At 37.3% G+C, this 16,156-nt stretch overlaps 2 protein-coding genes across 2 annotated transcripts; one reads left to right on the top strand and one right to left on the bottom strand.

Annotated features, from left to right (window-relative positions):
• Positions 1-7,854: 7,854 nt before the first annotated feature.
• On the top strand, positions 7,855-11,999 carry LOC140808805 (uncharacterized). Its single transcript, XM_073166077.1, has 2 exons — positions 7,855-8,560; positions 10,537-11,999. The coding sequence occupies exons 1-2, from the start codon at positions 8,319-8,321 to the stop codon at positions 11,852-11,854; spliced, it is 1,560 nt and encodes a 519-aa protein (XP_073022178.1). The 5' UTR covers positions 7,855-8,318; the 3' UTR covers positions 11,855-11,999.
• Positions 12,000-12,640: 641 nt separating this feature from the next.
• On the bottom strand, positions 12,641-15,865 carry LOC140808804 (acyl-coenzyme A thioesterase 2, chloroplastic-like). Its single transcript, XM_073166075.1, is given in 7 exon segments — positions 12,641-12,961; positions 13,593-13,721; positions 13,863-14,075; positions 14,077-14,327; positions 14,784-14,961; positions 15,173-15,645; positions 15,743-15,865. Coding segments are annotated over 6 exon segments (1,305 nt in total). The 5' UTR covers positions 15,560-15,645; positions 15,743-15,865; the 3' UTR covers positions 12,641-12,814.
• Between the last annotated feature and the right edge of the window lie 291 nt (positions 15,866-16,156).

The following is a 16,156-nucleotide window of genomic DNA, read 5'->3' as shown; positions in this document are numbered from 1 at the left end:
TGGCAAAAGGAGACTAAATATGTAGAGCTATAGGTCTTAAGGAGCAGATCATGAATGAGCAAAAAAATGAGTTCCAAAGTGATAAAGAGCGACAATTTGGATTTTTGTTTTAGATGAGCTAGAATTGATTAAGCAAGCCTTTGTAAAAAAAATGTCCTTAATTAAGGCCTCTTTTGCTTATGAAGCAAACAAGAGACAAAAAAGGACACAAAAAAAGTAGAATAAATTTTCGATATATCCCGTAGAAATTCACCCTTCATTCATGTCAACTTATACGATTACAAGTTGAGGACTGGAGGCAACTACTAATAATGTAGTTTGAAAGAGGTGAGACGGAATCAAGGTTTGGTATCTTTATCATGATTAAGTTAGTCATAACACAGAACCTCATTTTAAATTTGAAAATTCCTATCAACAATGCAGGAAAAGTTGGCCACATACCTGCTCTCTTTTCTCAGGTCAAGGGGAAAAAAGTTCACCATACTATACTGATCAACCTGATCCAAGGAAGTAGAAGCGATTTTTAAGAATATAGTTAGGTAAATAATAAATGGAGTTGTATAAATACTTGATGGGGACAATATGCATTGATACTTATGCAAAAACATAGAAATATACAAATATATTTTATAGACATGCATACCTGACAGACAAAATATACTAACAGAAATGGCAACGGCACCATCAGAAGTCACTATCTTCAAGACCACGTCTAATTACCTAATCATTTCTTTCATTCAACACCAGAACCATTTTTATTTCTTGGGCGAAACAAAGGATATATTGTTGATTAAGAAAGGGATCGTACTGTGGAGCCATGCGCTGGTTTAACTCTGCCAGCAGTGTCTGTGGTTCTGGGTTCAAATAACTAAAGGAAACAAAATCATGGTAAAAATTCAAAGACAAAATAATATGAAAAAGAGTTCTTTGTAATGTAAAAGAGCACTGACTTTTCAATATCTCTTGTTCGTCACAAGGTCCATTTTGGAGAGAATATTGACATGAGGTAGCTCCAGTTGAACCATGACAGAAAGTGAAGTCATGCAACCACTTATAAACTTGGTTACATCTGTAATAAACTAATGATAAACACAGAATTTCAGTCTGCATAAGTGGACAGGCATGGCAGTAGATGGGTTAAATTACAAATGTAAATACCTGAGAATCGAGTAAGTATACAACACATATATTGAAATTTTTTCGCCTTAAATGCTCCACAAAGTTTTTCAGCACAGGAACATAGGAGAAGAGCTCTATCTGACCTGTTATATAAGAACAATTAAAAGATCGGCATACATAGAGTCAGGTCATATAGATGTTTACTGATAATAAATGATTCCCCGTTATCATTTTGAAATATTTTAGTGATTGACTACATTACAAGTCAGAAATTTAATCAAAATTTTCTCATACTAATGAAGGGAAAGAACATAGAAAGAATGTCAATTAAGTACAGAATTGGAAATCATAGTCTGCTTTCAATAGGATCAAGAGAGCACCCAGCAGCAATTACAAAATCTGAGATTCTGAAGGGCTATGCCAAGGAACCTAAGGGATTTGAACTTAATAGCATTTCAACCACCACATGTCAATATTTTTGATAAATGACTATCAAGACATTGTACTGGTAAGCATTGCTGCCAAGACGTCGACAGTGGTTTCTGCCAGCAAGAAAATGAAATGCAGAACAGCCAAAATCAAGTCAATTTGAAATGAACGGAGTGATGATTCACAGACTTCAAATGGGTAAACTATTTTGCAAAGGCTGCGAAACCAACTCAAAAGAAAGATGATTGGTAAAAAATAATAACAGAATTTTCTTTCTGATATAACTCTGTATACAAAAGAGTAAATGATGGCAAACCATGCAGCTGGTAGCGCAAATACAATGGTATTCCAAACAAGCTATGTCGAGTGTGATACTTAAATGCATTCCGTACATATGTTCCTTTTTGACAACTTATTCCACTTCTTTGGATGACGACATGAGGAAAGTACTTCAATATTTTGCCAAGATGAATTTCTCAATCAAAAAGATTAGAAACAACATTATCCCAGGAAACACTTCCATGTCCAACACAATTCATAAATAATTTAAACTAAAATTTGATAAAAATATTATATTTTTAGAAATGAAATGCTTCAGGACAGATAATACGGAGGACACTAGAATATCATAATATGAGTAACCTGGGAAGTCAAAAACTAGATAGTCATCAGCCAAGTAGTTATCTAACTCTTCTGTCAGCCAATCATCCAAATTTTCTTCAAGGTGCCTAACCTTTCCACTCCCAGCAGGGCCAATAACTAATTGTGCATAGCCCATGTCGACGTCTTCTTTAATCGATGAGATGTTCTCTTGAACCTGTCATGTGGCGTGAGCTTCCAATATCAAAGTACCAATGACCTGCAGTATTAATTTTCAATGAAGTATAGACAACATTATAGTGAGTTTTTACTTTTGGGACCCAAATTTGTCTTACTGTAGGTCGATAGTGGGAGGTGTTGTGAGAAATGTTGGACCACATTCGGGGCAACATCCAACTAGACTTTTGATTCAAGCGATCATCCCTGAGTTTAAAACAGTAGGGCCTGATATGACCAGGCTCAAAGCAGTAATGACATACATACCTGCGTTTTCGTTTCTTAGAAATTTGTGCAGCAGGTTGTCTTTTTGATGAAGAACTTTTGATTGGTGAATTGGATTGTGGTTGAGGAGAGGTGTCAGCTTTTCCCTTCACGAAAACAGTGGGCTTGGAGGATTCTCCTATCTCAAATACACTGTCTTTGAACCCTAAGCCTTTCTTGTCATCTCTTCCCATCAAAAGTATGGATTCAAGCTTGGATGTGCTTGAGTTAAACTTGGACAAGGTTTCAGTTGCCTTTTGAAGTTCTTCTTTGGTCTTACCAAGTTCCAGATCCTTTTTGCTCAAAATTACTTCAAGTTTGGCAACTACGGTTTTTAGTTCAACATTCTTTTTCATGAGGCTTGAGTTCAACTTGTTTCTTTTGGTCCAATATTCGAACAGCTCTTCATAAAGCTTTTGCACACTCTCCAGAGTGAGTTCTTCACAATCAGCTTCTGATTCATCATCTCCGCTCAAATTTCCAGACGTTGTGGATTTTAAACATACTGAATTTTTGCAGATGTTGCGGCCAGATGTGGCAACACCTAGGGCAACACCTGAAGGGTTCACCTGCAGCCAGCGATTTTCTGTAAACAGTGCATTCAAGGAGGTTTGATTTTCTTCATCAGTGGATTTCTCCTCAACACCGGATTCTTCATCGCTTAGAGACACATTGTAGCCTTTGTTTTTTCGCAATCGGTTAGCACATTCATTGGCATAGTGTCCAAAGCCCTTGCACTCTCTACACTGTACCGAATCATACCTTTTTGAATTGTATTGTCCCTTGCCTTCATTCCTTGGTTGAAATTGTTGCTTGGCAGAGAAACTTTGTTACTTTTCAGGTGTAGGAAGACTAGAGAGTTTAGATGATTGTGCATCTTTCTTCTTGTCTCGAATTCTTTTCAAGTAATCACCAAATTTTTTTGTGATAAATGAGATAGAATCCTCGCAGAGATCAGAATCATTGACTTCTTGAAATATTTGAAGGAGTTCATTGTAGGAGTCATTTGAAGCTTGGAGTGCAATTGTCTTCCTTTATCCTTCTTCTCCATGTCCAGGTTCATTTCGAAAGTACGTAATGAACTGATAAGGTCCTCCAATGCCATCTTAGAAGTGTCATTGGCCTCATCTATTGCGCAAATTTTTATGTTGAATCTTTCAGGCAAAGAACGGAGGACTTTGCTAACTAGACGCTCATTGAGATAGACTCTCCAACACTGAATGCCTCATTAACAATTTCTCGTAGTCGGCGATCGTACTCGAATATGTTATCAGATTCTTCCATCCTCATCATCTTGAATTTGGAAGTAAGCATCCTTAATCTGGTTCGTCGCACACTCTCAGACCCTTCACAATGACTTTGGAGGATATCCCATGCACTTTTAGCTGAAGTACAGTTTGTGATCAAACTAAACATGTTTATGTCAACCGATGTGAATATAGTATTTAATGCCTTTGAGTTTTGGTTAGAATTTTGCACTTCATCAGCAGTTCAGTCAGTTTCAGGTTTTGGCCGTTTGTCACCTTCTTCATCTAACATGACTGGTGGAGTTCATCCATTGATGACACGCTGCCATGCACGTTCATCTAGAGATTTTATGTAGTACCTTATTTTGACCTTTCATAGGCTATAATTGGTGCCATCGAGAACTGGTGGTCGAAGTGCTGCGCTTGCAAACGAAGTGTCCATTTGATTAGTTCTGTCAAACAAAAACAAAAACCAGAATCAGCACTTAGTATATCAAGAGAAGGCTCCGATACCACTTGTAAGGATTATTTTGTCCGACAGATATCCAAAATAATGAAAATATCAGAATAAGATTAAAAATAGTAAATTTGTGTTTTGTCATAACTAAATGTTGTGCCAGATGTTACAACATCTACATGCAGCGGAAAATTAACTTTTATAACACAAATTGACCCGAAATAAATAGATGAACGAGATTAAATATGCACAAGTATAAATACTTGTGCGGTGCCTTATGGCAAAAATTAATCACTAGAAAAATCAATTGTTTACAAAAAAAACTAACACTAGTGATTATGACAAAAATCAATTTCCTCAACAAGTTGAGAAAATAAAGCTTTCTAAAAACAAATAACCAGAATAAAAACTAAAACAAGAAAGCAAAACTAGATCCCAGGAAACCACTATCACTCAGACGCAAACTTTAGTCAACATCGTTACGGATGTTGTCTATAAATGTTGGCAACATTCAGCGCAACACAGGAATCACCACTTCAAACAGTAACGGCTTCGAGAACACTTTTTACTCTGCAAATCTCTCCTTCGTGTGTGTATGTATGATCGATATCAAAGCCGCCTATATCGATGACCTTTTCCTTTTATTTATAGGTGAAGAATCTCCACAAGGAAACCTAAAACAAAAGGAAAGTAGGAGTTTTATTAGGAATAAACTCTTTTTAAATACTAATACCATATCTCTTGAATTAAGATCTCATTATCTAAGGAATGCAAAATCATATTAAATATTTGCTCAATCAAATCAACAAAGAAAACTCTATTACGGAAATAAATAAAATATATCATTTAAGAACGAAATCTTATTTCCCTTCAAAGTGGAAATAGAGTATTTGAAGATATCAAACACGACGACGACTGCGTATGTAGCAACCCAAATAGCACCCCCAAAAAACAAGCTCGCTGCATCAATGAAGCCCATAAATCATGTTCGCCAAAATTGAACATTACACACCACCTGAGTGGCCAATGAAACAAGCAAAGAAAAATAAGTAACGGATGAAAGACACTAATAATTAATTCATTTTCACTCTAAGAATCTAAGTAACCAGAGCAGACCATAAGAACAGAAAACGGTGCCAACTTTCACATGTGATGGTTTAGTAGTCCACCCACTCCCGAAATCTTTTCAGTTAACTTGAATGAAATTGTTTTCTGAAAGTGAATAAGCTCACAAAACATTCCGTTTACCCATAAACATAATTATGAAGATACAAAAAAGCTTAAAACTTTTTATACAGTACAACTATCATTTATAATCAAGACAAGAACAATGCAATTTTATCAGTCATCTACAAAAAAAAAAAAAAAAAAAAAAAAATCAACATAGCATATCCCAAAACTAAGGGTATTACATTTTTCCTGCCTCTTCAACTCATATTTAACTCAAAAGATGCAGATGTATCATTTTCACTTTATAAAAATAAGAATCTTCGATTAAATTTTTAGAAAAAGGGAAGAACGAAAAGAGGCAACACAACCACCCTAGGTTCTCATATATTCCACAACAGAAAACGGTACCTTTTTGCAAAACCACACGAACAATGTAAGGAAGTTTACAGATAAAATGAGTGATTCAATGAAATCATCCCTTACCGAAACATTATAATGGAAATACATGTTAAGTGCCTTAACAAAGTAGTCATATTCATTTCCGGGAACTGCAGAGGAATAAGTTCCGTCTTTTTCTTTAAAACAAGGAATAAAGAAGTTAACACTAACATATCCGGCAGATTAAGTGTATTTAAAACATTAAAATGTCGTTGCAGTTCTCCGGCATGAACGATTAAAGACCATGAAAATGATGTTTACCCCACTGTCATCAGTGTCGTCCCGATCAAAATATGGTAAAGGCAAAAGAAAATAATATTAATAAGTTCCATGTAATAAATCAACTCGCCTGGAATTAAAAAACACAGACAACTGAAAACCTCATGTTCCCAAAATAATCCTTTTCCACCATGGCAGTTTGATGAAGAACCACGGCTTAGAGATGGCCAGTACTTATTAAGGTCATCATGCAATGTTGAAATCTGCAGTTGGTAACGGTCAAAAAATGAAAAGGCGTGAGGTAATTCCCAAAATAAGTGTCCATATGTTGTTGACGGTAAATATTTGGTAAAAGTAAAAAATGAAGCCCTCTAGAATACAAGATACGGATACGGATACTGGATATACTCGTAGGTATTTCACTGATTATTTTCCATCTAACTAAACCTAAAGGTTTAAGCAGGGATACAAGATCAAAGCTTCTTATCCACTACATTATGTGGTAACTTTGAATATGAACATTATACACTATAGATGACATTTCCATCTCCAAATACGTGGTAGACGATAATCTCGACTTAGTTTCTGAAGCCAATACAAGCTTCTAAGGGACCGCACCAGTTGACGTATTGAGACCTATAAAGTCCACACTCCACATATTCGTTATGAAACGAAAATGAAAGATATTAGCATATGAAAGAAGCAAGTTTAACGAATCGCGTCAAGAGGAACATTACGTTAATTTGACATTTCAAAGCATAGACGAATAAATAGTTTCACGAGGCTGAAGTGAACTTGGAACAAAGGGAGATCATTTAATCTAACCCATTTCCTTGAAAAAATAGTAAAATTATGGGTTAGATTAAATGATCCTTTATCCACATGCATCAACTTCAATTTTTAAAATTGATCAAGAATTGGATCCCATAAAACCACAACCAGCGAAACACCTGAGACTTGCACAGTATCTAATAGCACAGCGAGAAAATAAAAAAGTACCCTCGGCAACAGCCATTGGAGGAACAACAACGGGGGGTCTTGCGGCAAAATGTGCCAGGCCACTGAAGCGCGAGCTTAAAATAATCAAACTCTCTCTGCTGACTTCCTCCTTTTCGCAACACTTCTCCAAAGTCCCCACCTGCGTTAGTTTCTGCAAAGCATAACATTCCAATCCAGAAAATCAAGACGAATACGCATTTAAGTGCCAGACGAAGGGATACCAATATCAGAAAAAATTATTTTTCGTCGAGTTTTTTTTAATGTAAATAATGTGTTTATAGCGTTAAATAACACATTATAGATATAAAATAAATTTGGACACTCGTGGATATTGAATCTACTTGTATTCCTATGGATTATGTGCCTAGTTCATTTCCCATTTTTCACTTGGAAAAATTGGTTTAAAAAAAAAACAACCTTAATAATCTTTACCATAAAGATTTAAAAGTGCTATTTCTACATAGATAATTGTCCATTGTGAATCAAAATCATACTATATATAAGTAATAAATAATTATCTTTTATTTTTGTTCACATGGAGTATGCACAAAAAAAGGACTTGATATTACAATCACATGATCGCCTGGTCCAGCTTGTTCCTCACTCCAATCATTATAATCATACATTTGGATGAATAGAACATGCGGCCATCCCCATTCTTACTCTTTTGTCCCAATTTCCTTCAAAATCATACAATTTATTTTTTAATTTGAATATAACAAGGTATTTAGAATATAATATTCATGCTAGATTGAAATGACATGATATATGTATGTATCATATATGTGCAAAATAATGGCTAAAACAACTGTTTTGAATTAAAGATTCAATCTTTATTTTTGTTGACATTGAAATTACTGAGGAAAACCTGTGGAGTGTCAGATCGAATGGATCGGTGGGAGATCACTCACTCCAAATATTAGTATATGCTCATGCTTATATATAAAGATATTTTTTATTAATTTTTTTTGTTGGGTTTTTTGAACGATAAAGATGTGTTCTTTCCCAGCTATTTTCTTTAGTTATGGCTCACTGCTAAGTACATTTTCAAGGTGAGAGAAAAAGTTAACTGGAAATGAGCTTCCATTTCCTGCTCCACGTTTTGGATCTAACAATATTGGCCTATTTCATCTCCTAAAATCTGCGGAATAGAAGACAGAATGAGGGTTTTGGGGGATTCCTGGTGTTTCTGCAGCGGAGGTGGCAAGTCGGAGAGAATGAAGGCTGCTATTTTCTCCGGTAAGGCGATGGCAATGGCAAGAATCCACGGAGGAGGCACCGGATTCTTGATCCACCGGAATCTGCTTCTCACCACCCACGCTAATCTCCCCTCCGTCGCCGCTGCGGAGACCGCCGACATTAGTTTCCAGAATGGATTTGCCGCTAGCCTTTTTCCTCATAGGTCAGTTTAGAATGTCGTTTTCGTTCTTTCTTTTTGGCTTTGGGTCTGTGTTGAGCTAGAGATGAATGCATGTGCTCTATGTGTGACTTGTGAGGGATTTATGTTGTTTGATGTTTGCCGAGAGATGGTTGATGAAATCTGGGGAAGTTTCAAGAATCACTAAATTTTGATGGGTAAATGAAGTTTTTTGTGTTGTGTCAATTGTTGGGAGCCTGGTGTTGATTTTGGATCTGGTAGAATTTGCCTTTTTAGGTTTGAATGAAGATAGTTGCTTTTCAACAGTTATTATTGGCGAAAAAGTATGTCAATTTTAAGTGGGAAGAACGCCTTTTTTTTAATCGGAAATGTACTGATAATGGACTCACCAGTTAACTGTCGAGTTAATTGATATTCAGTTCTCCGATGTAGCCTGCTATTATTTTCATTGTTACTGTCATTGCGATAAAGTTGGTTCATAAGATGTTTGAACTTGATTAGATTCGTGAGTGTGTGATACAGGTGTACGAAACACGTAAATTTCCTTTTTTTCAACTTAAAATACCAAGAAATAGACATATGAAGTTAACTACTGAGTTCCAGGGTAACTTTATGTAAAAAAAAATTTATTAAATGGATGATTGTGATAGCAAAAGCATGTTGGTACAAGTCTTAGAAACGAGGAGGTAGATGCCGGAAAAGCTTCACCCTTTGTAGGTCTCTGATCTGGCTTTTCGAGTTAGGCGGAACCTAAATTCTAACGTGGCTCTGGAAATTGGGGGCCTAGAGTCCTAGACCCAATAACATGTATGTTTGTGCTATGTCTCTCACCATGTGTTCTAGGCTTGTTACAGTTGCTAATATCGCTATAACCCATGGTCTCTAAATCATCCCACCCTGAATCTTGAGGTATAACAGGTCTATGAGGTGTATTCCAAATGTTCCGAAAAGTTTTCTATGGAGAAAGAAACATTGTTCTCCCTGGTAAGTTGAAATTTCAGCGAATTTTGAATTATATCAACCAGAGAGGTGTCCACTTTTGGATCCACCATCCTTCAGTAGAAATTGGGAGAATCTCACTAGGAAGGTGGTTGGCTAGCCTTCATTCATTTCTTGTTGGTTGTGGTTGTCCTATGTTACCACCACAACAAATATTTCTTTATTGGTGGTTGAGAGAGATGAAGCTTCATCAATGACGTGCTTTGAATGCATCTAAGGTTGTCTTCTAACATATGGAAGAAATTGTCTATCGAAGTTTTTTAAGGATTGATGGTAAAGGACTTTTGTGAATTGTTCTCTGATATGATCCGTTCAAAAAGGGATCATACCCTTTGGATAAGTATTCTTTTGTAGACTCATCGTTACACAATCGAGTCCTTGTTTCGATTATATTCAAAGAAAGATATTTTCTATCTAAGGCTCCAATTCTATAAATTAGGAATCATGTAACAGCTTGTATATTGTATCACGACAAAACTTCAAATATTATTGAAAGTAACAGTTGGTGTGAAGTATTTTATATCATTAGTGATTAGTTGTGGTGGGGACTGGGGAGGATGAATCCTGGCACTTTCATGTCTAAGAATGGCCTCTAGCTTTAAACAAAGTCACTAGCTTCACTTTTCCCCTTATGGAATTGGCAAACAAGATCATATGGTGCCATTTATACTCTATAATGGCCTGTTCACCTGTAAACATCATATTTTACTCTAATTCCTTTTTTGGCTCCAAAGGGTACGTCAAATTCTGCGTATTTGGAATGTCGTAGGACACGGTTTTATTTGATTTTTTGGAACTGTAAGTCGAGGAACAGCTCCTTGGATTATTTTTTACCTTGATTGACAATCCTGTGATATAAATCATGATTTTCTAGTGGCTAGTCACACAGAAGTGAATTTCCCTGTCTTCTCAATGTGTGATTGGATGTGATATTTTTTTTTGTTAAAAAAGGAGCATAAACTCATCCGATGCATGTCCTAATTTTTTTTTAATTTTTCCAGATTCTTTATTACGAGCTCTGTTCTTGATCTGGCAATTGTAGGGCTTGATGCCCTAGATGGAGAGTCGAATGCACAAGCACAGCCTCACTACTTGAAAACTTGTTCAAAGTCAAATTTGGAACTGGGAAGCATGGTTTATCTTTTAGGATATACGGAGAAACAGGAGTTGGCTGTGGGTGAAGGCAAGGTGGTTATAGCTACAGACAATCTGATAAAGCTGTCAACCGATGGAGTGACTTGGAGTGCGGGCTCTGCTGGTTTTGATATTCATGGAAATCTCGCTTTCATGGTTTGTGATCCTATGAAGCTTGCAACATCACCAAACACTAAATCCTCTTCTACTTCAACTTCTTCAACTTCATCATGGAAGAAAGATGTGCCCATGCAATTTGGTATCCCTATCCCGATCATCTGTGATTGGTTAAACCAGCACTGGGAAGGTAACTTTGATGAACTGAACAAACCTAAGTTACCTTTGATACGGTTGATGTCTACTGGTCAGAAAAGTGAGCATTCTTGTCCATCATTCACAATGCGACGAGTTTTTAAGGCAGCTGAAGGTGAAAACATGGGGACACCAACATCCTCGACTTTAACTGGTGACCCACAAGTTGCAACTCATATCCAGGGGATTCCAACTCCGGCTATTTACGAGTCCCCAGTGCTAACTTCGTTCCCAGTGAAGCAAAAGGATGTCACTCAGATTCAGCTTTTGGACATCAATTTTCCACCTAGAACTGTTAAAGCTTCACTCTCACCTCAACCATCAAGAAAAGTGCTGGCCAACTGTGATCAAAATTATGCCAAAAACTTAACTCAGCTACCACCCGAAGGACAACGGCTTCATGATGTAGGACCATCCAGCCCCATGGTAGACGCTGAATCAACTGGGTCAGTCAACGGGGTTGCCCATAGTGATATCCAATCAAGTTCTTCGCCCATTGAGATACCAGAAGCACTGCATGAATACAGCAGCGAAGGAGAAACGACCATGTACTCTGCCGAAACGGCTGAAAGCCGTAACTATACCAGTCCTAGAGAAGGAATGTTTTATCAAGTAGGGAGGAGCCAAAGTTGTGTCAACTACAACCGATGGGGGCCAATGCCGAAAAATTTAGTTGCCTGTGGGGCAATGCTGGAAAAGCACAGAAGCTTTATGCAAGGAAGGCATGTTTATTCTCAAGTGACAACTTCTCAGAGAAGCAACGACTACTTTAGCCCAACGGTTTCTTCAATAATGAAGAAGCGGAACAATTTGGAGCAACAAAACAGACCAAGGCAAAGTGCAGTCCATTCATCTCCACGGTGGCTGTTCTAACAGCTAAATGGTACATTATAACTTTTCTTTCTGTATGATGAAATATATATGGACTGCACATATACCTCCAGCTCGCCTCTAGCATACACATGTAATTATTACATCTTGTTGATCAATAAGAAAATTGCACAATGAGCTTCTCTGAAATGGAAAATGTTATCGCCAATGATAGTAGAGAAACAGTTGTCCATAAACATGATTGAATGTGTGGTCACAGAGGGTTGAAGTTTTCGGTGCAAGTCCAGAATTGGCTTTCTTATTGAACTGTTTGTGATGGTCTTTTCGAGTAGTCAAATGGTACGTGAATACGTTATCACACAAGGATGGATCGTGTATGTGACAAACATGTTTGGTGACGATGAATATGAATTTAGGATATTTTAAACAAATTTTTCAGGAGAGTGAACATCGATCCACGGGGGAACCCCTGAATGAGAATAAAGAGATTTTAATCATGCATGACGAGCTTTAGAACGGAGAGATTCATTTGATCTGACCCATTTCAAATAGCACGGGGTTATGTTTCATTTAGCACTGGGGTAGAAATTTCTTTCGCGATGCAAAATTTCAAAATTTGTAGCTTGTTGCAAGTAGAAGGGAAATGAATCCCAGAACTATCCTGCCCAATATTCTAAACTACATTTCACAAAGTGATTAGCATCGCGGGAGCCCAGAGCAGTATGTGATAGTTGTCTCACTCCTTATAGTTGCTGAAATTTTAAAATATTGAATATATACGAGTTACGTTTATTTCACTCATACGAAAATAACAATGATTTATCCAACATACCAAAATGAGTGGGGGAATTCGATTCTTTGAAGAGTGTTTGATGTTCGTATTCAGATATGTACTTTGTTTTTCAACAATAAGATTAGATATAAAATCATATTTCCTCCTTTCATCAAATTTATATTGAACCTGTACTCTAATTTTGCAATGAGGTTCATCTGTTGGAACGGCTACAATAAATCAGCGTCAACTCGCTCGGCGATTCTGTGTGCCTCCTCCTCTGTCGCCGGAACCACCTTTCGAATCCTATGACCATTATTCATCATTGCCTTCGCCTCTGGACGAACGGTGAATGTGAAGTAAAACCTGTTAGACACCTATTTATCAAAAGTACGAAGCATGTCAATTAATATCGATAAGAATTCAAATGAAGCATATTAGCAACCAATGGATATATTTTTAATTGGAACTGGAAGTTCCAGAACAAGAGGCTGGTATACCACCATAATGAAACTGTCTTTTATTTTTTTTATTCGTGACCGCGACCAGTTTTCTTCACCCCACGGACCGGTACCCATGCACTTATCTTTCAGGAGTATACTTATGCATTTGTAGATCCCACATCCAACCAAGTCTTTGACAAGGGAACGGGGAGTTGCCATTTCTTTAATTACTATAAATGGATCCGGGTTCGTTTTGAATCCATTTTTGCCAAGGCAACAATCACTCGAACAATAGGGAAGGTAGGGGCACGTTATTTTTCAGGGAAGGTAGAGGTCTCTTACAACCGCAGTTTATTTTTCAGGGAAGGTAGGGGCACGTTACATTCATTAGAGCGAGTGCTCCAGTGAGACCGGCCAAGCCAGAAGACCAGCCACCTCTTTTTTGTACATCTAAGTCATATTTGAATATAACGTGCGTGTTTCGTATATGCATGCGCAGATTGTCGTTAAACGAGATCAAAATTTAGAAAATATTTGTTTTCCGTATTTAGTGTAAGAGAGATACCTCACTAGACCTGAATTCAGGCCTCGTAACATGAGCGACAACTTCTACGTGGATTAGGGGCCGATCCGAATCCTGGAATTCTGTGTACAATACACATGATTTGAAACGTAAGAAGTCTCCGACATCCACCTGTGTTGTTCATCAAAATGACAATTGATTAGCCGTTGAACGACTATTGTAGCATTTGGCATGATAAATTACTTGATCTTTACATGTTACTGAATTTTAGTATCTGTAAAAAATCAAATAGATATAACCATATACTCGTACCGGTTTCAAAAAATCAACATGATCAACTTCCATAAAGGATGGCATCACTCCAGCAAACACATAGCATGTTGAAAAAGCTAATTCGAATGCTCGGAGCATCAGAAACCCTCCAAAGATCCTACCATGAATGTTTCTTTGCTGTGGCTGACAAATTAAAGAGTTCTCGAGGCGAGTATCTCTAAGAAGAATGCAGTTTCTGTCTGCCAAGGCTGGCCATGTCACAGAAGATGCGTCCCTCAGCTAGTAATGCTTTGAATCTGTTCACCTCTCCGTTTTCACTAACTTTTTTATCACCATTTAACTTATTTTTTCTCAGTTCGCTTCTTATTTCCGCAGCCTCATAGAGCAACTTCTCTTGTTCTGTTTCTGGTGCTAGTCGATTCACAGGAGCAGCTTTACCCGTCTTGTAATCACGAGCCACAAAAATAAAGTTTGCGGTCAAGGCAACTGAATCGGTGTCTTCAGCTATTACAGTGAAGAATAACTTCTTTTAGTTAAAGTTGTGAACAAGTCTATCTTAATTAATATCACTTTGGCAGAACTTCAAGCTTTCAGCTTTATCCTCGCTTTTGGGTCGGACTAGACATTCCGTGAGATCGTGTATTTGTCACTATATTACTCAAAAATTTTAATCACGGCCTAAACGACCTATTTTAATCAATGTGCAATTTGATATCAATTTTAAGACCAAACATTTGTCATTAATACCAAAAGCTACACTCAGGTGTTAGCGGTGTGACAAATATTTTCCATAGCAAAGCAACCTAAGCACAATATTTTGATAGTCAACTCACATACACAACCACACGGACAACAGGACAGTGATTGCTGCTCGACCCGTTCCAAGTCAGGCAGATGTGGATAATAGAATCAAGGGAATAATTTGAAGACAAAACTGGTATCGGCAAGAAAATAAAGTACCAGCGCCGGGCTGAGTCACATCGAGCTGAATCTCAATTGAAGACCGGCCAACCCAAATTACAGCACCAGATAAATTCAGATCAACGTCAACAAAAATTGGCTTCTTTAGCACCATTTTGTCAACAGAAGCAGTCACCAGATAGAGCGGTCTAGTAGTGCTATCATCATCTGAACAGTGCTATATCACACAAGGAAGAAATGAAAGATTTCAAAACAAAACAAAGAACGTTGTTTCTACTCCAGCCTAACACCCTTCTCATAAACAAGGTTATTCCTATGCAAGGCTGAGTACAAACATCGAATATAAACACCATCCAGATGCAAGGCTGAGTACAAACATCGAATATAAACATACTGAAAAAAAAGAAACTATCTTGAAAGCATTTTACCTTGACAGATATGGTTCCTGCAAGAGCATCAAGATCTTCAAGCAACTTCCCAATTCTGACCTCATTCCAAGGATCCCTATATTGCTCTCTCAGCGTATAATCACTAGAGAAATTGTACAGAATAGTCATTCTGCTCTGTGATGGTTTTTTTGTGAGCAATTCACTCTGCGGGGGAGCATCAAGCGGAGGATCGAGAAGCCTTTCAAATATCTTAGACCTTGTTTCCCAAAGGGTACTTGTGACAGGTGAGTGGTACATTCCGGGCCACAAACTAAGGGGCTTCCTTGTTGAAGATTTGGATTCAATCTTCTCGGGAGAGTCCTCAAATGGCGAAATAAAATTGGAATAAATTGGAATTGAATTTGGGGAAGTGGGATTGGACTCCATGGAATTGAAATTAGAACTGAGAATATCACCTGAACAAGGAAAATGAATGGTGATTCTTGAATGCTGGTTCTTGATGAAATTTCAGCCTGAAATAAGGATATTCGGGAAAATTACTCAAGTGGGTAGCAACAATCCAGAGAAAAACACCAGAAAGTGAGAAATTGGAAGCGGAAGAGGGAGAACCACGAGATTTTCACAGATTAGTTAGCCGGCTTCGGAGAAAGCTAGGTCAGCAGCATTATTACATGATCAACTCCTGCTTTGATTCTGACAAAACTGCAACATTCCCTCACCGTTGTGCATATTTATATTTATTAGAAAAATGCACGTGCACGTAAAAAACTAAACTACTGAAAATATATGTACGAAATTTTAATAATATTTAAATGAATTAAAACATGGTTATTAACATTTATCAACTGAAACAAACTAACCCATAAAAAATAAAAAAATCATGACCATAGACGGTATATAAATCAGAGAAAGTATCTTATCCACTTGACACACTTTCCAATATGCTTCTTGGTTGATTTTGACAACTCAACAGCTCTTTGTCGTAGTTTGTTATAATATAAATATAATTATTTTGATATGCTC

Source organism: Primulina eburnea, chromosome 13 (assembly GCF_022965805.1).
Source record: "Primulina eburnea isolate SZY01 chromosome 13, ASM2296580v1, whole genome shotgun sequence".
Lineage (NCBI taxonomy): Eukaryota > Viridiplantae > Streptophyta > Magnoliopsida > Lamiales > Gesneriaceae > Primulina > Primulina eburnea.
This window is presented reverse-complemented; position numbering and strand designations above follow the sequence as displayed.